Genomic DNA, 27082 nt, shown 5'->3' with positions numbered 1-27082 from the left:
TTCAGGACCAGGCCGTGATTTTTCAGCGACACACTCATTAAGCAGAAGAAATCCCCAGCCATCTGTGTGTGCTGTTAGCTATTTTTAGCCATGCCCCAGGTGCTGCAGCAGCTCCTCAGGATCAGACCCAGTTCTCACACCGTTTTTCTCCTCCTGCCCCATTCTGCCTTAAAGGGACCAGAGAAAGGAAAGAATATACTTTCTGCCCCTTTGTTGTGGAGAAAAATGGGAAGGTGGAGGCATTTCTGGGCTGAGGATTTTTAGACCCCTCTTGATTTTACCACAGTAAATTCTAGTCCTGTCCATCCTGGAGGACTCTTTGATCTCAGTTGCACTGGCACAGGTCCCAAGACCTCTTACTCCACCATTGTCATGGGTGCACTTCCAATGGTGCCAGCAACAGTGAGATGTGCAGACCAAGTACTGGTGGTGTTATTGCTGCCTCCACTACCTCTGGCTTTGAAGGCGCAGTGGATATAACCTGATCCTGGGAGCTACACTGCAACTGTGGGACATTTTAGGGGCAATTCTAGTGCTAACAAGGTTACAGACTATGGAAGAATGAGTGACAGGAGGAAACCACAACAGCCAGGAGAACACGAGCCAATGGAGAGGACCTGCTGAGCCCAGACAAATCTGATGGGCAACGCTGCCTCTGGAATCACCAACACAAGCAGGCTCCCTGAGGCAGAGCTGCTGCTTCCTATACTCCGGAGTAAGGCATGTGCTCAGGGATCTATAATAGCAGCAGCACATATGGAACATGCCAATCCAATGCAGACACCACCTCAGCCATGGAGAGGGAAGCTTCATCCATGAGGAGCCATGAGTTTAGCATAACCCTGGCTAGGCAGTTCCCTGATGAAAACAATGGCTTCCCAATGCAGTCTCTCTGCAGACCAGAAGGGGGTTGGGAGAAGATTGGCTGATGAAGAAGTAGCATGGAATTCGTGATGAGAAAAACAACTGAGATTCAGGGTCCTTGTTCAATAACATGAGTTCTCCCAGCTAATCCATCCAACTCCACCCTAGGCTGACAACAGCGATTGAACCAGCGTCCCTCTGCATTAAAAATGTGCTGCTAATTGAGCTAAAGGACTCAGCTCTCACAGCAGTAGCTGTAACCAACTTGTGTGCACCAGCCATTAAGGAGAGTTAACTGGGTAACAGTACTTGCATCCTCCAGAGGGCTGATCCATTAGTCAGTGGACAGTGCTTTGATGTGCAGAGGGAGGTGGGAATTGCCAAAGCTGGAGAAAGCAGAAATGCAGAACAGCTCCTGACCAGGGCATTAGCCAATGCTATGCCTCAGAGGGTGGAACGCATGAATGCCTCCCATGCACCACATTATCTAATGCTTTCAGGACACCTATGGCACTTGGTCTCAACTACTGAAGCCCTCTGTCCCCACTGGGGGAGCCCTATACAAGCAACTCACAGAACCAATCCACCAAGAAGGGAAACTAAGTAGGAGGCACCTTACAGTCCCATGTGCTCTCATAGAAGTTTGTGGCTAACAACACCTTCTCCTAGTGTGGACACATGCTGCTCCCTGTATGGCACCTTGTGTAACATGGTTCAGCAGGTACTTGTACAGTGGAGTACTATTCTCTGTACAAGCAGACTTTTACTCCCTCAGGGAACTGCTGGACAGGATCCCCTGGGAGGCCAGTCCGAGGGGGAAAGGAGTCCAGGAGAGCTGGTTGTATTTTAAAGAAACCTTTACTGAGGGCACAGGAACAAGCCATCCCAATGTGCAGGAAGACTAACAAATGTGGCAAGCGACCAGCTTGGCTTACCAGAGAACTCTTTGGTGAGCTTAAACACAAAAAGGAAGCTTACAAGAAGTGGAAGCTTGGAGAGATGACTAGGAGGAGGATAAAACTATTGCTCAGGCACTCAGGGATGGAGTCAGGCAGACCAAAGCACAATCGTAGTTGCAGCTAGCAAGGGACATGAAGGGTAACAAGAAGGGCTTTTACAAGCAACAAAAGGAAGAATCAGGGAAAGTCTGGGTCCCTTACCGAATGGGGGAGGCAACCTAGTGACAGATGATGAGGAAAAGGCTGCAGTACTCAATGCCTTTTTTACCTCGGTGTGGTGGTGCACCTGTGGTGCCTGGCAATTTAAGGGCTGGACCAGGCAGCCAACAGGTGCCTGATTAAGGTGACAATTTTCAAACAAAGGTCAGCCAGGCACAGACAGCAACTGGCTGCTTGCAATTGAGGGAGCAGCACCATCTGGCTCCTTTGCAGCATGGAACATCCTGGAGGTAAGGGCACGAGCTACAGGGGTGGTAGGAAGCTTCTGGTCCTGGGCATGACCTAAAACTGCACCCTGCCAGGTAAGGGAGGCCTGGTGGGCCTGTCGGTGGTGCGGCAGCTCCATTCAAATATCAGGATTGCTCACCTCCCCACTGAAAGGTGAGTCAGGGCACCTTAATAACCCCAGCCCCTATAACACCATGGGTACAAGGGCCAGGCACAGCTATGGCTACAGGGGAATGAGACCCCAGAGGCCCTAGGGAGGGGATAGTTGAGTGCCCCTAGGAGAGGGTGGCTGTGTGGCCCCAGAGAGGGGGCAGTAGTGCGACCTGCCCAGAGTAGGGTATGTCTTTACTTCCTGAAGGACTGGGTGTAACTCGGGGTTGAGTAGAGCCGTGAGATGGTCTGAAGGGCACCCCCGAGGGTGTGTTGAGTAGGGTTGAACTGGAGTAAGCCTGAAGGACAGCACATGGGCCAACCCTCACAAGAATATGTAGTAAGTGTGTAGAGTTGCCCTGAGAGGGACCAGGGCAAATTTAGCCCAGGTCGGGTTATTGGTTGGCAGAATGAGGGGAGGGGCACAGTATCGTACAGCGATGATTGTAAGGCAAAATTATTTGAGGGCTGGGGCACATGACTTCTGAGGAGAAGCTGAGGGAACTGTTTACTTGGTCTGCAGAAGAGAAGACTGAGAGGAGATTTAGTAGCAGCCTTCAACTGCCTGAAGGGTGATTCCAAAGAAGATGGAGCTAAACTGTTCTCATTGGTAACATATGACAGAACAAGGAGCAATGGTCTCAAGATGCAGTAAGGGAGGCTTAAATTGGATATTAGGAAAAACTTTCTCACTAGGAGCACTGGAACAGGCTACCTAGAGACATGGGAGAATCTCCATCCCTGGAGGCTTTTAAGGCCTGGCTTGACAAAGCCCTGGCTGAAATGTTCTAGTTGGGGCTGGTCCTGCTTTGAGCAGGGGGTTGGACTAGTTGACCTCCTGGGGTCCCTTCCAACCCTAATTTTTGATGATACTATGATTCTATTCCTGGGGTTGCCACTAGGGACCCCCATACTGCATTACAGACCACCCAGAGTCCACACACTTCCATCCACTTCTGCCTTGATCTCCCTTCCAAACTGTTTGCCCCAGTGGTAACCACTGCCCAAGATCAGAAGATCCAGCAGCATCAAAGCCCTCTGCCTCCTTGACCCCCCCCCCCCGCCCCCCAGCACAGCCCCTGGCCAGGCCCCAGCTTGCTTTGACTGTAATGCCAAGCCTTGGTGCTACTGTGGCTCCATGTCCCAGAGACTAGTGTCCCCTCCCTCCCCATCCTCCTGGCAATTTCTTTAACATGTCTCAAGTCTATTACAGGGAGTTCATCTTTTCTGCCCATCAATCACACTGCCAGCCCTCCCCCTGACACTGCATGTCTTTGGGCTGTGTCATCAGGAACACAGGGAGTCATCAGCTGCATCAGTAATCCCCCACTTACTGGCTGAGTATAGAGACCAACCCTGGCAGGAATAAGAGGGGATAGTCCAGGAGAAGGGAAGGGAACTTTCATCAGGACTGGCTGCTGGACAGCACCACCCCACAGAGTGAAACAGATTAACTCCAGAGCAGAAACATGCTGGATGCCTCCACCTGGCTGGGCAAGCCGCCAGGCAGATGCTGCCAACTGGGCATGCAATCCCATTCTGCATGGCTTCTGACACGCAGAGCTTGTAGCAGCCCTGCCTGGCAGAAGTCACCTTGACCCCCCTTGCTACCCCCTGCTCCCCTCAGATTGGGTAAAGCTCTGTTTGACAAACGAAATCATAGGAAAGCCCCTCATGCCAGGCCCCACAACTCCTGCCTAAGCTCCTTTAAACCCCTGCTTTGGCAGCTCTTGGAGAAGGAAAGTGAAAAGATTGCAAGGATCTGGGTAATATAGCCTCCTGTTCCCTGGCAGGTTTGGGTCCTCTGTGCTGATCTATGTCAGTTTCATCCCCTCCTCCTTCCCTCTACTCCTGGAAGGGGCTTCAGTCTGCTGCCTTCTACTTGGATAGCAACAAGGGCATTGAACTGGCAGCTAAGGGAGAGGTTAAAGAAAGATCTAGAGACTGTAGTGAGTAGGCAGACCAGAGCAGGTTTCCTGCAGCAGGTGCCTCTGTTCCCTGCCTTGGGCTGCCAAGCAGCAGAAGGGAGCAGGCACAGACATCAGCTGCAGGAAAGAACAAATGTACTCTGCCCCTACACATGGTCCTGAGTTCAGCCAGTGCGCTCAGCTCTCGGGTCATTTCCAGTCTACTGGGATCCTTCCAGGGCTGCCTGCAGCTAATTATATCCTGATTCACATCCAGTCCAAGAAGGAGCCAGGTGTTTGTTCTGTGCTGTCCCCTGTTCATTGTGAGGTTCAGGCAAACGCAATCTGGTGGTTTAGGATTAGCAAGGGTAGGGGTAACGCTAGTCACTGGAGGAGCACAGTGGGGTCAGACAAATGTTCTGCAGAGAGTGATTCCAGTGGGGCTCTGAGCCCAACCTGGAAACAGCTTTCCTGGGAGGAGCTGAGAACTGATAATAGTTGTTCTTACTCCCCACTCATCTTCTTCCCACACACACAGGAATTCACACAAGTATGAATTCAAGCATGTCCATTTACACGCATTCACATACCTGCCCACTTTCACAAATGTATACATTCCAGCACATTCACACTCAGCTATATTCACAGCACATGTAGAATCACACATGTACACATTTACACATGCATGCACACCTATGCATCATAACACAAAAGTACTTGGACTCTCATTCACACAGATTCACACATGAACACACGCATGAACTCATCATATGTGCCCAGTCACACACACTCACACATGTACAGGCACATTCAACCTAACACATCCCATGCACATTCACACTGCATATGCATGCACTCTCACACATTTGTGCTCACGCACAGGACATGCATATACATATATTCCCACAGACACATGCATGTGCACAGTTACGCACATGCTTACACATGTACTGATTCGCTCATGGAAATACATTAACATTTTCACTTGGCTACATTTTCACACATGCACACTCACACATTCAAATGCATATGTATTCACACACATGCATACACACCTGCACACATACATGTGCTTGCTGTCCTCTCAGTGAGCAGCCTGGTGCCAGGCCAATAGCCTTCAAGGCAGGTGTTCTTTCCTCAGCCAAAGGAATGGGATAGCTTGAGCAGCAACTGTCCCTGTATGTTGTCCCACCAAGCTTCCTCAGCCAGACACTGCTGGGCCTTGGCTGGCCCTCAGCCCATCTGCCAGCAGTGCATCAATGGATTTGTGTTGGAAGCCATGACATTTAGTGGACAAGTGCCAGGGAGCAATCTGTTGGTGGACACACGATAAGCAGAGTGGTGTCAGTGAGGAAGAGCCACACAAGGATCACAGGCTGGCAGGAAAGGCACTCTTCTGTGGGTAACAAAGAGATATTCCTGGATTCTGGGATGGGTTAGCTTCATCTGGAATGGGACCAAAGCCCCAGACTCCTTTAGAGAGGGGACTGAGGCACTGAGACCAGTACTGAAGTAAACACTTGGCTAGTTGGCACCTAATTCCCATTAAAACTGATGGCCGCACAGATTCAAAGCTTGGCTGCACATGCAAGCAGCACCAGCTTATCTTCAGGTGTGACTTTTAAATTGATTCAGTTAAACCAGTGTCAAAGGCTGGGTGCCTGTATGGGTTTGAACAAGGCTTATTTCCAGCTACTGTCAGTCATTCCGGAAGAATCATACCATCATAGAAATTTAAGTTAAGCCAAAAGGAGCTCCTTTTATATCCTCCAAGCAAGGGAGCATCTGCCAGGGGTTGCCACTGGCTTATCTATGTCAAGGCCTTCACTTGACCTGCCCAGGCAGGAGTCTGACTTCTGGAGTCCCAAAGGAGCAACCACTCCTGCTTTCAAGGCAGAGACTGGGGGAAGAGAGAGTGCCTGGGGAGAAGAATCTTCTCCGGCCAGCACTCCCTGCATTGCCCTCAGTGCTGGCTCCTCCAGTGACTTCTTTGTTGTTCTCCTTTCAGGTTCACCTCGCTTTCCCTCTCCCTGGTAAGTGCACAGCTCATTCTTAGCACTCAGCTCCGTGAATTAGTGAACTCAGGATCAGTTTCCCTGAACCCAACAGAAGCTGCTTTACTAGCAACTACAGCCACCAACTTGTATGCATGTTCTGCCCTTAGGAAGGCAGATCTTGTCTAGCCTTCTATGCCAAGAAACTCTGTGGTCACTGTGGTGATACCACTGAGGAAAGTGGAATAATTCCCTGGGGAAAGCAGTTTTATTTTTAATCCAACTGGCTTATTGTTTGTGTTTGTGAACAGCTGTTAAACTCAAATATTCCCCCTCCCCAAACAACTGGGAGAAAGCCTTCACAAACAGAGCCTTCAGCAACTCTCTCTGGCATTAAGGGCACCAAGAGCTCCTAATCCTTTTCTCTGAGTGACCTCCTCAAAACAAGGAAGACAATGCTCAATATAATTAAAAATGCACAGATAAAGAAGACTTCCTTGGGGTTTAAACACCTCTTCCCCTTTCTCAGTTAGAGCTTTCTGCAAACTCCATAGACACTAACAGGTACAGTGTCTGTGCCTTCCTCCAAGTCCTTCTCCTGATTTAAGAAACCTGCACGCTGCCTTGTGCTTCTGGTTGATCAGGAAGGGATTGGATCTGTCAAGCTGGTACCAGAGCACTGGGAAATGGAATGACAATGCAACCTGCTTACTACCCTCTTCCTTCAGGTATGTTGGTACTTATGGCAGGGCCCCAGACACCTGAGTGCCTTCCTTTCACAGTGCCTCAGCTCCGTGCTTGCCCAGTAACAGCTAAGGGCACTTCCCTCCCTGCATAAATGCTGTGCAGAAGAATCCCCTCATTGCTGTGCAAGCCTCAGATCCCACTCTGCTCTCACTTAAGGGGGCTCACATCAAGACCGGACATCTTTCCCAAAAACAAGGATATAGGGACCAGACACAAGACCCATGAGGTGGGATTCTCTAGTCTGTTTATACAATAGATCAGGTAAGATGACACCTTAGTATTATTATTACTATTTTTAATTTATATTTCAGTAGCGCCTCAGAGTCTTGGTCTGGAATCAGAACCCCCTGTCTGTAATGCTGATAAGACATCTTCTGGTCTTGACATTTGTTGGTTTATTAGATGAATGATTTTAGATGAACATCTTGCTGGGGTCATTTGACCCCAGTATTCTTTCCTGCCATGGCAGAGGGTCGGACTAGACGATCTGCTCAGGTCCCTTCCGACCCTAGAAACTATGAAACTATTAGCTGGTCAAAATACAGAAGTTTTAAGTCCTGGGAAATCCTGATACTTCCCTATTTCTCAGCCTCAAACTGAATAAAAAATGGAATTTCCGATAACATTTCCAAAAAAAGAAGTATTTAAAAATATCAAGATGACCGGGTTTGTTTCAATAAGGCCAAAGAGCTTCAGGTTGACTTTTCAATACAATATAACATGATATTGAAATGAAGCACTTCAACCTTACCCAAATTAACCGTTTCAATGACTTTTCATTGGAAATTTCAGCAGAATCGATGCATTCCTGTTTAACATTCTGATTTCATCAAGTTGGCATTCTCCACCTGAGAACTGCTTCATCAGACCATTTTCCACCTGTGCTAGGATCTGCACTAAGGAACAGGAGTTTGGGTGGTTAGAGCCCCAGCTGGGGACACCTGCCTGTCTCTATCTTAGAACACGCACTCTCCCACTGTACTGTAGCTCTAAACAGAGGAAGTGGTGAGTCCCCTGCCCATCCTGGCCTGAGGGCCTCCCCTTCCCTGGCAAGCATGGCCGGGGGGAGCAGCATCCCTTGCAGAGCTCTAGAGGGGCTAAAGTGCTGAGTGCAAGTTCATAGTGCTTTTGCACTGCAGTATGAACCCAACCCAGCCAAAGCCCTGCCACCTGGTCTGTGTGCTATGTAGCAAAACCAGGTCCCAGAAGCCCTGACACCTGCTCACGAGCACCAGGCCCTTCAGATGTAATTAGCCTGAGTCGGAGGTGGCCAGGGCCCAGGCTGCACCATTGGGGAGACAATGAATACAGCCTCAACCAGCCTAATTCAATTCCCCCAGCCCACTGACCCCTCACCCCTGCTGTTGTTCATGACCCGACTTGCTAGGCAGGGATCTCAGTCCTGTCTCACATGCTCCATGCCTGGATCCCTGTGCCCAGGGTCCTGGGAATGATGAGGGAGATGCCAAAGGCTGTCCTGGGGGCTGCCTGCTGCTCCCAGCACAACTGGGTTCAGCACACATGACTGCAGGGGGGAAAATGTCCCAAATAAGATGGATGAAAAGGGGGCAAAGGGGAGAACCTTCAGACTTCTGACTGTGGGACATGTAGACTATGTAGACCCAGTCATAGAGTCCATTCCTGGGGTAAGCAATGGCCTATATACCCCTGACAGAACTGGATGCAGTTGCTTCCTGGAGGAAGAGATGTCTTTGGGAGGAGAGGCTATCTTCACCTGGGCTAGGGATAGGCCTTGCTGCCAGGGCAGAGGGTCAGTTGAGGGATGCAGGTGGCTGGGCTAAGACAGGGTAGAGAGTGCAAGGGGCTGGATAGAGCCATATCAACCCTGACCCTGCGGGGCTTGGAGCATTCCTGTATTTGAGCTTCTCCAGTTCTGGCTATGACCATGGGTATGTCATTGGGATAAGCCACCTCTTGCTCCTTTGTCCCCTCCAACCATGATTCTGGCTGTGCAAACTTTGCAGGCATCACTGACAAAGGGCTCCTCAGCTGTCTGAATTGGAGAAGGGGGTTGCTGGGTTCTGGCAGGGCTTCTGGGCAGAAGAGCTTCACTGTTTTTCCCTGCCACTAGCCTATACCTTAGATCAGGTCCAGAAGGGTCTATAAGGTAGTTATTTTAAATGGGGACCTTCCATCCACACATCCACCCTCAGCCATCCCCAGGGCAGCACAGTGCAGGGAACACACCATGTCCAGTTCCATGTACTGGCAGCTGCATGACCACCTGTGCCAGCAGGGGCACTAGCCCAGCACTGCCTTAACCTCTCCCTGCCATACCCCAAAAACCCTTGGGAGGAGTATAGGGGCAGGCTGCCAGTCATCATGCTACTCCAAATCCCAAATCTCTTGTTGGGTGGTGATGTGGGACCAACCCAAAGGGAAAGAACCTTACTTCCTCTGGACAAGACCTGTCTGCAGCCATGGGAGGGCTTGGGTCCAGGGTTGGGGCTCACTGATGATGAGTCTTCTTACAAAAGGAAGACTAATTTTAGCTGTCAGAATGAGCTAAACAAATGAAATGGATCTAATGATGCCCCACGGGAATAGCTGGCACAGGCACCAGATAAAGCAAACAGCTCATCAAGGGAGCAAAGACCAGGTGAGTGAAATGAAATGCTTCTCAGGGGTGCCCGCCAAAGACAGATATGCTTAACAGGCACACGCACTAACCCCACCTGCTCTCAGCCCCACTGGCACAGCAGAGGAAGCCAAGCTTTGGCTTGAAAGCTAGAACTCATCTTTCTCCAGGCCTGGCCACGCTGTGAGGAAAGTCATTTCTCTGTGACTTTCGGTACAAAATCAATGGGAACTGAATCACCCCCACACTGATTTAGCCTGAACCCAACTGCCCAGCCACAGGCCTGTTGGGGCTTCACTGCAGGGTTGGGAATGTCATGGCTGGGCCCCAGAACAAGATTTTTTCCCCCAGTTCCTTCTCCCACCCCTACCTCTTTCCCCACTCACCTTTTCTTCCTCCTCTGGAGATCTTAACAGAGACAAATGGCTAAAAGGGTCCTAGGCTGATGCTGCTGGACATGATACCAATGCAGCTCATACAGTAATCCTCCCAAGGAGAAGAGAGCTTCCCCTCCCACCACATGCAGGGCATGGAAGAGTTCTTTGTCCCCTTGGGTAAATGAGGAAACTACAGACACGGTAAGTGACTAGTCCAGGACTGAATACCACAAGTTATCATGATAACCCAGGCATTCTGCCTACCAGTCACCTCTGATGATACCCAAATGATGTGGTATGGGGCTGCTGGGAAATGGAGTCTGCCATGGGCCAAAACTGGCCCATGGGCCAGTCTTTACCCACCCATGGGCTATGACCTCACCAGAGGACTTCTTGGAAAGTTCCAGTTCAGCTTCACACCATTCACTCGCATTCATTTTAGTTTCCCACTCTTCTGCCTTAAAAAGGTTTGGCTCAGGAACAGAAGCATTAAGAACAGGGGTCGGCAACCTATGACCTAAGGGCTGGAGCCAGCCCACAAAGATTCTGTCTGACTCGCCAGACTGGGTTAGCAGCAGTAGCAGTGGCAGTGGAGAAGTGGGAAAGGGCAGCAGTGGCAGCCTGCATTAGCACTGGGCTGTGTTGATTTGGCCTGCTGGAAGGCTGCTGGCCCCTGATCCAGAACATCAGGCCACAGCCAGATGTTCAGTACTCATTGCCCCACCAGAGCAGGACTACCTGGAAATCTCTGGAAAGTCTGTTTTCAGACTCCAGCTTGGTAGGCCCTGGAGGTCTGAATCTTTTGGATTGAACATCTGAGAACTTGGTTACTCCTCTGAGCTGAACCTCAAAGTAAGGTTATGCTTCCCCACTAGTTACCAACAATACTTCTGGTGGCAACCAAATGATGGCATGTATAGAAGTAATGAGTCCTAGTCATGTTTTATAGATGGGGGAACTGAAGTATGATTTGTCCAGGCAGAGCAAGTTAATGTCAGAAAAAGAAACCAAGAGTCCTGACTCATAGTCATGTGCCCCAACCACTAAAACACCTTTCTCCCCAGTGCCAGGGACAGCACCCCAATCTTCTTGCCCTCCAACCCCATGCTCTTACCACAGGGCAATACTTCCTTGATTCACATTCTACTTCCTCCTACCAGTGCAAGACTAGTCCCTACAGCTGCCTCTAAAGCCTCCTGGTCCACCTCCCCCTATTTAGCCCTGCAGAAAAGCACCCCCTGTGGAAGCACTTCCATTCCACTGGCAATAGGCTAGTGCTCCAGAAAAAAAACATTATAGACCTGACTACCCATGGGAGAACAAGGATAAAGGTTATAAGGGTTTCTGGGGCAGACCACTTCCCTGCCACAGAGGGTAAGCTCCTGCCAGGCAAAGAACCATTGTACCTAGCTCCATGCCTCCCTCTGCAGGAGCACACGCTGCAGGGAGTCTGTTGAGGGAGTGATTCCAGCCACTCAGACCTTGTAAGAGCTGCTGGTAGGTGGATGGGGTAGGAACAGTCATCACTCTGCACTAATACTTGGCAAGGATCAAACATGTGACCAAGGGCCTTTGGCTCAGGGGAGGCGCTGCAATAAGACTGCTGTACCTGCCCTCTAGGCCCTCAGCTGAGCTTAGCTTTGTGACTGTGGATTTGGGCCCAGGACTTCATTGCAGACCCAGGTAGAAGCACAAAGCTCCAGGTATCTGCAGTCCCATGAGAGCCAGAAAGGGAGCCATGACCAGGGTGCTCTTCTTATCCATTACTTTTCCCTTTGGCACCGCTGACCTCCAGCTCTCTCATATAGAGTACTGCAGTGCCACAGGAACTGTTCATCTTTGGCGAAGGTCAGGGTGCTGCAGGGCTGGCAGGGGCCTGATTCACTGGTCAAACACAGCTCCCAAAATGCAGCTGCTTCATATTAATGCACAGAGACCGACCGGGGGCCCAGCACACAAGCTTGGCTCTGTGCAGGGCAACAATGCATGGTGGGATCTGCAGTCTTCAAGAGCTGCATCTGCAGGCTGGCAATGCAGCCCTTGGACAGGCAAAGGGAGGCTATTCTGGTGTCACTCCAAATGTTCACAGGGCCTGTCACAGCCAACACTCCTGGACATATAGCACCCTATTCCTCTGCATAAGAATCCCCACCATGTTAACAGATTCCCAACCTGCCCTAAGAGCCTCAACAGGGATCAATGGGACAATGCCACTGGGGGCTTGGGCACTACTAGAGCTCACAGCCCTGGAGTCCATTTGGGGCAAATGGAGCACCAAGCCACACATTTGCTTCCCCTGAGCAGAAACATCCAGGTGAGCAGCAGCCAGCACCAGCTTCAGCCCCTGCCCTTCTCTCTAAGCTTCAGGGCCAGCAGGCTGCATGGATCCAAAGCCTCTGTGGGTCCAAAGCCTCCATGACCCCCTGCCCATTCCGTTTTGGTGGTCAGTTCTTGTTGCCCAGCTGAAGACACCTCCCCCTACCCTTCTGTCCCACTAGGGGACCTTTGTTCCAGGTAGTGAAATAGCTAAATAATGCCAGATAGGCTGAACAAAACTTTCTCATCCCTGAGATGCTGCCAGCTCTGATGCCATCTCACTCTATCTGCGTTGGGGTAAGCAGCTTCCTCAGGGATACCAGAGCCTGAGGGGGAAAGCAGCAAGGAACCATGCCCATTGTGTCAAGGCAGGACAGTGTAACTGTCCAGTCCCTTGATGTCTTTTGGGGGAGTGTGGGGAAGCAGGATAAAAACCAAAGGGAATTGGAGGGATTTGCATAACGGGAGAGAGGAAAAGAGCTGAGCAGTGTATCTAAACTAAGCAGTTGGAGACATCAGTACAGCCTGCCATCTGGAGAGGAGAGAGGAAAGAGGTTCAGGGTGGAAACAGGGCCAGGACTAGGAATGAACAGGATGCAGCATTCAAACACATCATATTTAGACTGTGTACCAGGCAAACTTCCTCTGAGCTTCCTAAGGTGGGTGGTAGAAACGTTTCTTGAGACATCTCCTCCTGGACAGTGCTCTGGGGGATTGGTGTGTGGAGTCAGCTTTACTCTGGGCAGTGACGCAGTAAGGTTTTCCTTCTCAGCGGGCGCATCTACACATGTCTTAATGTGTTTTTCCTAATGCACCTCCAATATGAGGTACTAAGTAAATAAGCATTAGGCTGCACTAATGCACAGTAGCACAAGTGCACATGTTTTAGGTGATGCTTAATGCGCAGTAGCCTATTCTACTGTGCATTAGGGTATTAGCCAGATCCAAGCTTTAAGCCCCCTTCACCCAGGCCTGGACAGCAGATCAAGGTGTGAGCTGGCTTCTTGCTGCTGGGCTTACCCCTTCCCTTGTCCCCTTGGCATATTATTTAGCTATGGCAAAGCCAGATGCAGAGGCGATGTGAATCACAGCCTGGCCAGGCAGTGTTGTCATGCAGGGAGCTTGCTTTGCCGTGGGTGACTGCAACAGTGAGTCATCCCTGGAAATCGTGCAAGGTAACACAATGGGACTGTGCTGTTCCTACTGCTGCTTTCCCCACCCGGGGGGGGGGTGCCGTTTACACGCGTGGCCTGCACACTGAGCACAGCAGAACCCATTTCACTGATTTTCTCTGATAGACACTTCCCGAGAGAGTTCCCAAGAATACCCTTCCATTCCCTCAGCCAAAACCAGAGGCAAATAGGTTGAGGGGCTGGGAAATGACAGCACCTCAGCTGCTGCCATAAGTGTACTTCAGCTCCCCCATCCCAGCTGTATTCTCCTCACAGCCCTCTGCTTACTAGATCTCCTCCACAACATATTCCCACTGACACTGTGGAGTAACTGCTGATCTCTCCATGGCCCTATGCAATCTGATCAAGGGGGCCTGTCACCAGCCTGAGCCTATCAAGGGGGCCTGTCACCAGCCTGAGCCTATGCACTTAGGCTTTATCTTCTTCTTTATTAAGCACCTTACTGGAGCACCCAGCACCACGGTATAGAGGTGCCAACCTACCTCCAGGCTTCAGCTCACTTAGATACAACTTGAGCCCCAAGAACTGAACTAAGCTGCCTTCAAAACTCCCCTACTACCACCTCAATCAGTCCCTAGGGAGAGCCCCTGAGCAACACGGGGCTTACCCAGGCACAGTACACCACTACTCTTGTTCTGCCTCACAGGGGACAAAAGTTACCAGAGGTCTGAAACCAGGTCCCTCAGAGGACATGCATGTTATGCCATGATCCAGCCTGAGCTTATGAAATGTATTCCATAGCCAAATACGGTGCTGCACTCCTATAACCATGTCCGAATGAATGGCATCATCCTGCCTCATGGTTAGACCCTAACATACTTCTTGCCATCACCCACTTGCCACTCGGATGGAGGGGTCACCTCAGCCACTTGTGTGATGACATCACAGTGTCACACAAAGGCACTTTGCTGGCCCCAATTCTGTGTTTGAGCAGCAACACATGGCACAATGTAAGCAAAGCAAAGGCGCAAACTGCAGGCTGAGGCAACCACCACGGACATTATCATTTAAGCCCCAAACTGAGATTTGGGAAGGTCATTATCAAAAGGCTAGATATGAAGAGCTTTTTTTCCATGTTCTTCATTTGAATGTCATGAAACCAGGTGGCTTTCATCTCTTTATGCATGCATAATTTAAGCCTTCCCCTGCAGTGTTGGAAAGACAAACACCAAGCTCTGGGCCAGGGACAGCACAACAGAAAGCAAAACTGACTAAAAACAAATATGAAACTAAGCAGCCTAGCTTCTGGCTTTGTCTGCAGGATGGCACTTTTACTACCCTAGAACTACATCATTGCATGTCCCTAGCACAGACATGACCCACATATTTCAATAGGAAGAAGGGAGGACAATGTACCTCAGTTTGCTTTTTCTTTTGACATAGTCTATGGCTTCCCCCTTTCATAGGCCACCCTGGGATCTTAGCTAAAGTGGTATAAGATTGGAATATCTCCAGGTGCTTATATGGAGCCATCCTGGATTTACAACCATGTAACAGAACAGGATCTCATCTGATGTGCATATGAGGAAGAGAAGACAAACTTTCCTTCTCCGAGACAGACACAAGTCAATGCATACTGATTCCCTCAGCATTTTTCAGGGCCTGTTTCCTCGCATTCATTTTTCCCTTTGTGGCACTTCTTGACCACACTGGTTTTCCATTTCTGATCTGCCGCTTTGCAGTGAGCAGTACTGCCAATACCCCATTGCAATAAAAACAGAGATACTCCCATTCCAAAGGAGACCAAAGGTCCATCTTGTCCAGGCTCTGGTCTCTACTGCCAAGAGTTTCAGAAGAAGAAGCAAACCCAAATGCACTGCAATATGCACCATGATTTCCTGGGGGAAATTCCTTCCTGACTCCCTGGATGGTAACTGGCTTATGCCCTGGAACATGAAATTTGGTTCCTGTCATTTCTACCCTGACCATGTATAACTGTGGAGACTGTTTCAATTCACAGAGGAATCTAATCCCTTTTCAATAGCAGGCATTGTCTTTGGGCTGCTGTCTGCAGCCCGAGATGGATTTAAAGAACACTTGTCAGCTAATTTTTAAGCGTGAGCAATTGTTGTTTGCCTATTATTTCTCAGATCCTTTCAGAAAAAAAGCCAAACATTTTTTCCTGACTGGTTTCTTTTTGTCATTTTCATAATCTTCCTGGGCTTCCAGAGCTAAGCAGCCTTTTCTTGACACCATTCCTTTATAAGTATATGTCCCTGCATCACGGACATGCCATTTTTCATTGATGGCTGTTGAAGAATCAGCAGGGGGAGCTCACAACCCTGTCTGATGTAGACCCCAGCAAAATACTACCTGAAGATATTTTATCCCCCCTAATTCTCATGGAAGCCCACAGCACGGTTTTAACTGCAATAAGAAAAGACCAGTATGTACAATCTAGTAGGTGTTTCTCTTTGGACACATCAGTGCAACTTTATGGTCTATCTGAGATAGGGAATAAAAAAGCACGTGAGAGACAAGGAATCCACCATGGCCTAATTACCAACAAGCCCCAGAGATGTGATAGGTTAGACCAGGGGTTTTCAACCTTTTTTAAGAAGCGTACCCCTTCTGGTGGTCGCAGTCAGATGCAGAGCGGGAGGGCTGGGTGGGGCTTGCACGTGGCCGCTGCTGTCACCACCCACTGCACCACTGCGTCCCATTTTCCCATGGCCAGTCGCACATGCAGCTCTGCGGGCTGCTAACACCTGGCCAATCACGCACCACCCATCAGCAGCCCGCAGAGCCGCATATATGACCAGCCATGGGAAAGCAACATATGGCAGCAGCATAGGGCAGTGGGCAGCAGCACAGGGTGGTGGATGGCACCAGCGGCCGCCGTATACAAGCTTCTCCCCCCCATGTCCATACAGACAGGTGGCACCTGCACGGACTGCAGAGGGGTGCAACTGCCCTTACCCCACCCAGCCCTGCTCCTGGGAGGTAGCAGCACAAGGTGGTGGGTGGAGGTGCTCTGTCCCTGCTCGTCTGCATGTACCCCCTAGGACCTTTCCAAGTGCCCCTAGGGGTATGCATATCCCCAGCTGACATCCCCTGGGTTAGACTATTTCTTTGATGAACTCTTCATGGCAGAAGTGGTCTCACCATGGACATGTGCACCCTCCCATCCAACCAAGGGTCTCCATTCTTGGCAGAGGCTGGCAAGTATTACAGCCACACAAGCAGCAGTAGCACCACTACTGTCACAGATCCAGCCAGCATTTCTTTGCTTACAGTTTCTACCGCCAGGTCACCATCTACCTTATAAAGCTATGGCAAAGGCAGAAAAGCCTCTTTTTGAGGAAACCTGTGGTGTTAACCAAGGGGAGCAGGACACAAGTGAGTCCTGGACCTCTGTCTTTGGAGAGATAAGGAACAAATGGGAAAGACATTAATTCCAGAATGGGATCTGGGCCAACCCCCCAAATTCTCACTCTGAACTATGCAGGGGCCTGAAATACAAACTTTAAGTGGTCTCCTGTCTTCTTCTGTCTTCAAGTGGTCCCTATCTTCACTACGGCTTAAAGCAAAACCTCACAGACAGCCCTGTGGCCAATGTCAGAGCCTTTAGGAGAAAGCACTTTGCATCTCCCTCTGAGAAGAACAGCTCTCAGCAATCTCAGTTCCATCCCACCTCCCTTCCCAAAACACAGGCCTGGCGAGGCTGATTCAGATCTGACTGACACCAGCTTTACACACCTGACCGCTCCCTGCTCTGGGGGAGCTACTCTCAAGTTACAATAGTGCAAAAGAAGAATCAGGCTCTAGAGCCTAACCCAGCTTCACAGCATCTCCAGCAGTCCATATTGTGTCCTAGCATCAATCTCCCTCTGTATTGCTGAGAGCAAAGACTCAGCCTTAAGGCACCTGCCATGACTTAGGCTCCAGGTCCAAAAAGGTCCTGGCTGCCATTCCCTTCCTCTTCCCCAGGATCCAGCCTGGACAGAGGGCTCAGGCGTGGGCCACCTGGGTGACAAGCGGGGCTACACTGGGCCAGGTCCTCAGCTTGCGTTCACTAGGGCAACTGCCCTCACCACAGCAGTTACACCAGTTGACTCCCCCAGGGCATGTGGCCTGTTAAGCCTGGACGGTGCCTCACAGCCCCATGGCCAAGCCTCCACCCTGCCGATTCCTGCCCCACACAGCTCTTATCAGCACCGAGAGCTGAGGCAGCCCCTTCGTTCGCCCTTACCTTGCTCCTCATCTGGCCCGACGTCGAGACCTTCCTGATGAGCTTGTGGGAGCTGCCCTCCTGCTCCCCGTCGCTGTCAGAGGACTCTTCACCAGCCCCCTCCGGAGACACGGGGGCCAGCTTATCCGAGTCCAGGGAGGACACCGACTCCCTGGTTTTCCTGAGAAAGAAATCCCCGGGGGCCAGCTTTTCCGCCATCTCCCGAGCTCCTCGCCGAGACGTGCCAGCGACGCGGAGACCGCGGGCGGGCAGGGGCCGCAGCGCGCGGGGCTGAGGATGCCGGGCCGGGCCGAGGCGCCCGGGCTCTGCGCCGCGGGCAGCGTCCCGCCGCACGAACTGGCTCTGGAAAGGCCAAGCGGCGCCTTCGCCTCACACTTCGGCTCCCGCAGCCCTGCACCCCGCCGCCGTGGGCGGGAGGGACCACTGTGCCTCACGGCCCTCCGGCCTGGGCCCCCGGGCAGCGCCGCTGCGGCCCCCGCGGGCCAGGGGGCAGCGGGTCCCGGGGCCGGGCGGCAGGGACGCCCCCGCCGCGTGGCCTGCAGCAGGTGGCCGGGCTGCAGCGCCTGGCGGCCCCGACCCCCGGCGGTGCGGGCACGGCCACCGGGGCTGGCGCTAGGGGGCCCGGGCGGCGGCGATGCAGCGCGGGGCCGGGGCCGGGGCGCTCCCCCCGCTCCTGGCGCGCGGCGCCTGCCGCATGGCTCGGCCGCCCCCCGCGCCCAGCGCCGCCCGGCTCCGCGCCTCTGCCTCTGCCTCTGCCTCAGCCCCGCGAGCCGCTGCCGCCGCTGCACATGTTGCTTCCTCTGCCTCCTCCTCCCCGCCCCCCGCCGCCTGGCGCTGTCAAATCAGGCGGCGGGCACCGCAGCCCGGGCCCCCGCTGCCCCCTCCGGCCGGGCTGGGTCCCCCCTGCCGCCCACACACCTCGCAGTACCAGCCAGGCCGGGCCCTGCTTGTGCAACGGGGCTCTTCCTTCCCCAGCCCGCAGCGCAGGCTGCAATGGGGCTCCGTGCTCTTGGCTAACTTTCCCCTGCACCCGCCCCAGCCCAGCCCAGCCCAGCCCTGCCTTTCCCACAGGCCCTCCCGGAGCAGCTTGTGTCTGGGCAGGCTGGCTCCCTCCTTCTCTGCCGCCCGGCAAGTCTGAGCCTGCTGCCGCTCTGGCAGAGCAGCCTCCCCTCAGCCCCTGCAAATGCAGGGCCCTGGCCTTGGTGGGGAGCCTGAAGGTAGCAAGGCTGTTGGTATGGGGCTGCGCCAGGCCACCCAGCTCCAAACAGGAAGAGTCTTCCCAGGCTCCTTCACTTGGGCCTTAGCCATTCGCTGCCTGGGTGCTATTACTGGCCATGTCACTGACTCACCCTGCCTGATCATCCCCTCAGACTGACATAAATCAAGGGGCGGGGAGGGTAACCTCTGGTCGGCCACTTCCCTTCCATGTTCCCTGTTTCCCCATCTCCAACTAATCTTGCATATTGGTGGGTGGGGAAGCATAGTCCCCTGCTGCTGCTGGTAGGCGCTTGGGGATGCTCTGATGTAAGAGGCTGGAGTTACAGGACAGCCTACAGTTACCATAACCCCCTTTGTTCTACCAAGAGGTGACCGGGTGTTGATAAGAAGCACCTACCTCCCACTCAGCAGGGGAGGAAGGGTCTTTACCACAATAAGAACATCTATCTGAAGAGGCACTGGCATTTTTTTCATATTCCAGAGGTGTCTATTTGTGCCCTACAGATGATATGTCCTGCAGCTATTGACACCAATAGTTCAGGTTGCCCAGCACTTCCCATTATAAGCTCCATTCTTTAAAAGCTCACCTCTGTGCCATACAGCTCTTTCAGCTGGAATTTTCAAGACTGCATTTCTACCTCACCAATTTTTTGGAAAGTTCCAGGGGGAGAAAAGAAATGGGTTGGCTGAATCCAAGAACAAGATTCAAGGGAAATGTGTTGTTTTGCCCATAAAATACAGGGTTTGTAAAATCCCAAGTGCTTGCATGCGTTGGGCAGAGATGTGGCATTGGGGAGCGGGGTTACTGTGACATCAGGATTGGGGTTGTGGGTTTTCCAGTGGCCCACATTCAGCTACAGGATGGGAATTTGGAAAACTGCAATTTGTATGTGCTCAGCAGAGACCCAATAGTTCAGTGACAAAATGTGCTGACCATTCTGTGCCTACTGAGCATGCTCTGCCGTCTCAGGGCTTCTGGGCTGTACACAGGCCCACAGAGCACCAAAGTATGCTGCATCTAGGAGATATGGGGCCTGATCCAGATTTTCCCTGCAATTGCTGTGCTGTTAAGGGGCCAGGTGCCAGAATCAGAAGCAAAGGAGTTGGCTCTCTCACATGGCCAATGCTCTTCCCATTAGTGCCTGGTAGTTGGCAAGAGGAGGAAACAGCTAGACTAGAAAAGTACAGGATAAAGGGTTCTGGAGGAGGCATTAACTAGAACAGGGAGGGAAAGCAGTGGGAGACAGGAGTAGATGTGAGGACAGGCAAGGACCTGGGCGGAAAGGGAGGGTAAGAGCAGAAGCTGGGGTGAAGACAGGACAGGGGTAACCTGGGGGACATCAGCTAAAAACTCCCATCTGGGACTTGGAAATGAACTCAGAAGTCCTGAGTCTCACTACTCCTCATCTACAGCATTGAACCCACTGGCAAATGGTGTATCGTGTCCCTCTGTTGCCTGAACCATTTTCCCAGAATACTGCTCCTAACTGGCTCCTCCATACCTGACTGTCTGCTATGTCATACCAGGGATCCCTGCATCATCCAGTGCCATACAAAGATGGTGCTCTGCAAATGAGCTGGGCAGGGAAGGAGGTCCTTATCTGTAGGTCTCTGGCTTCACTTGTCATAACTCTTGGAAGATATGCAGTGAAAGGAGCAGAGGCTTGCAGGAAGAGGAAGGGAGGGGCTCATAGTTACACAGCTGGGATTCTATCCCCAGAGTCCCTGTGTGATGCTGAGTAGGTCACAGAAACTAGATGTGTCTCAGGTGTTCACAACCAGTGTATATCTCACTTTTTGAATGCCCAGTTTACAGAGGAGCTGAGTTCTGGCTGCAGTTGAATATAGTGGGAGCTCAGCTTGGAATTTGCAATCTACTAGACAGGGGTTGGCAACCTACAGCCCATGGGCTGGATCCAGCCTGTGGACCCACTGGACTCAGCCCAAGAAGCTGTGGGTTTCCATGGAATTCAGTGACATGAGAAATGACAAAGGCAGCTAGGTCCTATCACTGGCCACCTTGGACCCAAACTGAGTCATATTCACCCCACCACTGGAAACCACAGCTGACTATTATGCTAAAGCAGTGGTTCACAACCTTCTTAGAGGAAGGCACCCCCTCTGACAATGCCAGCCCTTTATTTTCACTCATTTTTTTACTACAGAAAAATGATACAGCAATTCTTCTGTTGGAAAAAGCTCAGGCTAGGATGTTGTTAACACTATGGATTCCTATTTGAAATGGTGTATCCTGTGAATTACATTTGCACACCTAACAATTCAAATATCACATGGCACCCCACAGCACCCATGAAATGATTGTAAGACACCCCAGAGTGCTGCAGCACCCTAACTGAGAATCACAGTGCTAGAAAAACACCAGACAGTCTCTATTCACTTCCCAGGTGTCTGAGATTGGATGCCAAACATTAATGAACCCTTCAGACAGCTTGGGCCTTAATCTCTCTGATCTTCATCTCCCCATCTATAAGAGGGGGCTAGGGCCAGTGCACATCTCACAGGGGGATTGGGAAATAAAGGAATGAGGAGCAATCTGAGGCTATGGCGAGAGACCCAGGAGGGACTGAATAGTTGGTATTTAATGCTGGGTTTAGACAGCACACAGCAACTAAGGCCCGAGGCACCCATACAGAGTGAGGTGAGCAAAATGAAAGAGGGATTAGCTGTCCATTTGCTGGATGCAGCAGGCATCTCAAATTAAAAATGGCACACATTCACTTCATTAAAGATACACTCAACGTCCACACACAGAGGGACCAAGCGGAGGTCACACCATAGACTTTAATACTGGTATATCCTGACTTTCGAGTGCTTTGCAGCCTTCATGCAGCTTTCCTGGCGATTACATGTAATCGCCAGAAGTTTCTGAACTCAGATCCATGGTGCCTGATTCCAGCCCAGCTTCTGTTTGGCTTGTGAATGCCTCTCCCCTCTCTATTCAGAATCAGGCCCACTCACTTTGGTGACATAAATAAGAGATTAGACCTGGACCATATGATCCCTGTGCAGCCAGCACAGCCTGGGAGAGGGAACTACATTCTGTTCCCGGATCTGCCATCATCAACAGAACGATTAATTAAAGATCCAGTCCAACAGCATGTTCCACACTGGCAGATCCCTGCACCCAGGTAGTGTTCTGAAGATTCAGAGCCAATGTTCTTGGTTCCATAGCTAGCAATGCAAATCAGTCTTCAAATTACCCCATCAACTATCCCTGAACCTTCTCTAAGGGGAGAATATAGTTGCCCAGATGTAGCCAAAACCATCATTCTCTTTGTAGAATCTCTTGCTGGTAGAGAGCAAAAGGCAGATGTGCCCAGTTTGGCTTGCTGAGCTTTGTAGGGCTGGTAGTGAGCAATACCAGCCTTTTCCTTCTAAACCAATGGCCCTGGATTTACCATCACTAACAGACAGTAACATGTGGGCTCCTTGGTGGCATTTTTACAGAGTCATTTCCCAAAGCAGAAGTGCTCCTAGTGCTGACGTTTCTTTCCCCCTTCCTGCTTCCTCAGCCGCAGTGAGGTGGGGATGCCATCTCCGGAGCCAAAAGTCCCTTAGATTTGAACACTTGTAGGTTGCTTCTTCCTTTAATCAGTGATAGGGGCTATTTTTGTCTAAAGCTGTCCCTACCTCCAATAAATGAGAACATGGGGGCTGGTTGAATTATACTCAAGAACAGTGGTCAGACTTTGTCCCACTTAATGGCCAAAGGGACTGGAAGGGGGAAGATGTCTCAGACTTGTGATGGAGCTACAGAGATCCAGGGGGCTGTACTGATGTGCTGTGACCCCCACCTCCCCCCAGACCCTAGACATCAGAGGACAAGCAGCTCCATCCTACACAGCACTTGAGCAACATCAGTTTCAGTTCTTTTCCCGTTCACAAGAGGTTGCAAGTTTTTAAAGTCTTAAGAGACAAGGGTGCGAGGATGCAGTTTTAATCTCTCCTGGGTGGAGCTACAACCTGCTGCATTCTCAAGAAGCTTGGTCCTGTTGTCTCCACCAGCAGGTAGCCAGACTGAGCTGGAAGGGAAATGAGAAATTGTTTGCAATGTTTAAGATCCCAGATCAGGAATAGAGTAAGGCCCTGATCCCTCAAGCTGTTTGATGTGGGTGGATCCAAGATAAAGAAAGCAGCTTGTAGATCATGTCCTAAATGTGCAGAAACTGTTCATTAAACAAACACTCAGGTACTCTTGCGATTAGTACGATATAAGGAGAGAGAGACAGGTAGCTAGGCAGGAAAAGAATCTGTTTCCTAATGTAGAGTCATAGAAAAGTAGGGCTGGAGGGGATCTCAGGTCATTTAGTCCAACCCTATGTGTGAGGCAGGATCATCCCAGTCTAAACAATCCAACACGAGTGTTTGTCTAATCCAGGACTGTCCAATTTCTGAGTGGCCAGGGCTTCAGACACCCTGGCCACACACCATGGGGGCCACATCTCCCTGAGCTGCAGGCTGCGCTGGCCTCATGCCACTCTGCACTGTGCTCTCATCCCTGCGCCACACAGGGACCCAAGGTCTCCCCAAAACTCTTGGCTGTAGGCTCCCTCAGCCCCACAGGACACAATGTGTTGCCCCACCTACAGGGACAGGAGCAGAAAGCAGAAGGCAGAAGAAAGAGGGGGAACCCAGAGACTGGCAGTAGCAGCCAAAGAGCAGTGGTGGGGAGCAGCTCCTAGAGTGGGAGTGTGAGGGCCACCAGTTAACCCCTTTGGAGCTGCATGAGGTCCACAGGCCACCACTGAACACCCCTGGTCTAACCTATTCTTAAAAACCTTGTGTACAACCCTGTTACACAACTACAAGGTGCATTGTTTGAGACATCAGAAACACCCTAGCATAACATATGTGGGACAGGAAAACAAAGGTGCTGTCAAATATTCAATAGTTTTTGACCAACATGGAATGAAATAACTTCCCCAAGCCCTTCCCTCTCCCGGGTGCTGGCAGCTACCACTGCATCACTGAGAACTCAAAAATGAAACTGACCCAAAACACAAGCAAAAATGACACAGTTGGTTTCCACTGTCCAGGCAGCGAGAAATGCAAAAGGGAACCAACTGACATAACAGAGCAAACTTGTTAAAAATGGTCTTGCTTGTACATATCTTAGCTCTGGTGAGTCAGTTCAAGAGAGCTGGACTTACGTTACATGACGTTAAATTGAAAACTTCCTTTTCAAAATTACTAATTTACTCATGAGGCCACAAATCTGTAGCCAGCAAGAAACTCTGTCCCTGACTGAAACCACTGGGAACTTTGCAGAACTATCAGAGAAAAAAAGCCTGCCCTGAAAGCCTCATGCTCTGCCAAATCAGCAAGCAGAGACTGTGTGAGCTGGTGGCAGTACAGGAGGTCTGGTCCCACCTACTAGACCAGGCAAGAGTCTGTGAGGGAAATGGTACAGGTCACAGTACTTAAGAAGTTTAAAAGTTAGACTTGACAGAGCCCTACAGAACATGCCACTGGAAATGGGATCTAGCTACAAGGCATGGACTAGAGCAGCGTTTCCCAACTGGTGTGCCACAGCACACTGGCATGCCAGCAGGCATGTCCAGGTGTCCTGTGGCATTTTGGGTTGGAGCCATGCCCCCTGCCTGGCTGGGGCCATGCCCTGCACATTCTGCTGCTGCAGACACAGACAGATGGGGAGCGTGGCTACAGCCCAAAATGCCATCCGGCTGGCTACATGCCACCTCCCCCTCGCCCCTCATCGGCATCCAACTGGCCACATGCCACCCTCTCCACTCCCCCACTCTGCACCTGGTGTGCCACAGTGCTTTTTTATTTAGGTAAGTGTGCTGTGGGGCAACAAAGGTTAGGAAACACTGGACTAGAACAGCGGGAGCCAAACTTTCTGGTAGGTGTGCCATAGATTAGCTCCTCATCCTCCCTGAGTATCACTCCATTCCCCTTCCCCTGCCCGATTGGCTGCTCTGCTTTCTGCTCCTTGCCCTATCTGATGCTGTTTTCTACTCACTACCCTACCCACCACTATGCTGCCTGTCCCTTCCCTGATCTGCTGTGTACCACATGGAGGCTGCCCGTGCCATTTGTGGCATGCATGCTGCAGGTTGGCTTCCCCTTGACTAAAGCGTTATGATCATTGATATACGCTTGGCCTCAGATGCCAATGATTCTCTACATGGATGGGGACAAGAGGGCAGTCACTGAAAGAAAGCCAGACTGGGTGTGAGGAGCAATTTGTTGATCTGGGTGGGCAATGTTAGCATTTCCCGAGAGGATATTAAACCCCAAACTCCCTTGACTCACAGTATGACCTCAGGTAAGAGGCAGTAGTGACTTACAGGAACAGCCACTGCAAGGCCTGTTTAGTGCAGGAGATTGGTACTTTGTGCAGAAACCCTGGACAAGAAAGGTCCACTCCCTGGACTGGTCTGTCACCTCATCAGAGAAGTTGCTCTGGATAAGTTGAGATTTTCCTCTGAGCTGTCCCTAGCATATTTGGTTACACAGACACCTGAACTGATGGTTCAGAAAGGCCAGCCCAGGGCAGGTGCAGACATGGGTATAAGCTTATCTTATTTGGACCTGTTGCCCCTAAAGTCTGCCACAGCACCCAGTTACAGAACCAGCTTATTGGACACCTGCACCAGCTGGGAACCCCCATCATTGCTGTGTGTTCTTCCTGCAAAAGTCACTTTTCTCCTCCTTGCCCCTATCAGTGGGCAGTAATCTCAGCATGTCAGGCAGTGACCATCGCACACTACAGGTATGTACAGTACCTAACATAATGGGTACCTCCAGCCATTATTGTAGCAGAAGAGGTCATCGGGGCCCTTTCCACAAGAGCGCACATAAGAGCTCAAGCACCCTGCCTGAATTCTAGCTTGGCAACACCCTCCACCTCCCTCAATAGCCCAGGGAGTTCTTTGCTGCCCACCCCTCCACAGCAAGGGCAACATGTTGTTGTGTGCTGGTGGCAGTCCTCAGGGATGACGGGGCCCCTGGAAAGGCCAGGTGAAAACCACTCTCTGCTGCATGAGAGAGACCCCCCGCCCAGCAGCACATTCAGCCTGTGCCTCCAGGCAGCCCTGGACTCTCTTGCTTCACAAGATCAGGCCCTAGAGCCTGCTCCTGCTTCTGTGCAATGCTAGAGACACCCTAGCACCAGCCACCTGGTGGCAGTATGGGCCTGAGCAAGGCTTGGGGTTGCTCCCTGCCTTCATAAGCTGTGCCAGCCTCCGCAGAGCCACTGCCTCTCATCTCCTGCACTCTGCCAGGCTTGAGTGGGTTTGCACTCCTGCGCTGCACATCATTCTCCTCTGAGCTATATTAAGCTTTCCAAGGAGAGAGCGTGGGGGCATGATGGAGTCATGGGGAGAGGGATCAGAGTGTGGGCTACATGGCAGTGACTTGCCTTTTGGGAGAGGGGTTTCCTCCAGTGCTGGGGAGGGGAATGAGAAAGAATCTGAAAGGGGAAAAGAGGGAAAGAATGGAGGAGGAGGAGGGAGGAAAGGAGATGAAAGGACAGGGAGACATTGAAGCAGGAAGCTGGTGGGTTCAGGAAGCCTTGCATCAAAACAACAATGCTGAGGATTATCCTGTCAGTGCCCATCACTTGCACATTTGGGATGTTGCCTGCCGATGGCTAGAGGCTGCTCCAGGCCGATGCCATCCTGACCCTCTCAGGCCAATTGCAGCCTGACTCTGCAGCCTTTGCTGCACTCAGTGTCTGTGTTCCTGGGTTGCTGTGGCCAGGCACGCACCAGAAAGCCAGCAAGACAGGCAGGAAATGGTTAAAGGCTGGGAGCTGCTCTCAGGCGTCAGCTTGTTGAGTAGCAGTGACGCACATGGGCAGGTTTGCAGAGTATCAGGAAATGGGGGTCTCTTTTAGGAGGGTTTCCAGGCCTAAAGAAATGATTGGCAGGGCAAAGGCAGAAAGAGTTCTGATTGCCCCTCATGGGCATCAGGGGCTGGCTCTAGTCATACCCAGCCCTTTTACAAGAAACCAGGGCAGTCAATGCAGTGAGTCCTGCATGGTACCTCTGTGTAATCCACACTGCAATCTGTACAGCCATCTCCTAGAGCAGGGAAGCTGTTCATCCACCTTATGGGGCACTGTACTCCCTGT

At 51.4% G+C, this 27082-nt stretch overlaps 1 protein-coding gene across 3 annotated transcripts in view; it reads right to left on the bottom strand.

The window, feature by feature from the left end:
• The window catches only part of LOC149858361 (diacylglycerol kinase eta-like), a 145526-nt gene extending 126887 nt beyond the window's left edge, over positions 1-18639 (bottom strand). For all 3 annotated transcript variants that reach the window (XM_090060187.1, XM_090060190.1, XM_090060188.1), the window contains exon 1: positions 17746-18639. In XM_090060187.1, the coding sequence (XP_089916313.1) occupies positions 17746-17943 (198 nt within the window). In that variant the 5' untranslated portion in view covers positions 17944-18639. The remainder of the gene's footprint in view (positions 1-17745) is intronic.
• Positions 18640-27082: the final 8443 nt, after the last annotated feature.

Source organism: Crocodylus siamensis, chromosome 8 (assembly GCF_052110815.1).
Source record: "Crocodylus siamensis isolate JL-2025a chromosome 8, ASM5211081v1, whole genome shotgun sequence".
In the NCBI taxonomy this organism is placed as follows: domain Eukaryota; kingdom Metazoa; phylum Chordata; order Crocodylia; family Crocodylidae; genus Crocodylus; species Crocodylus siamensis.
Note: the sequence above shows the minus strand (reverse complement) of the source record. Positions and strands in the feature narration are given on the sequence as shown.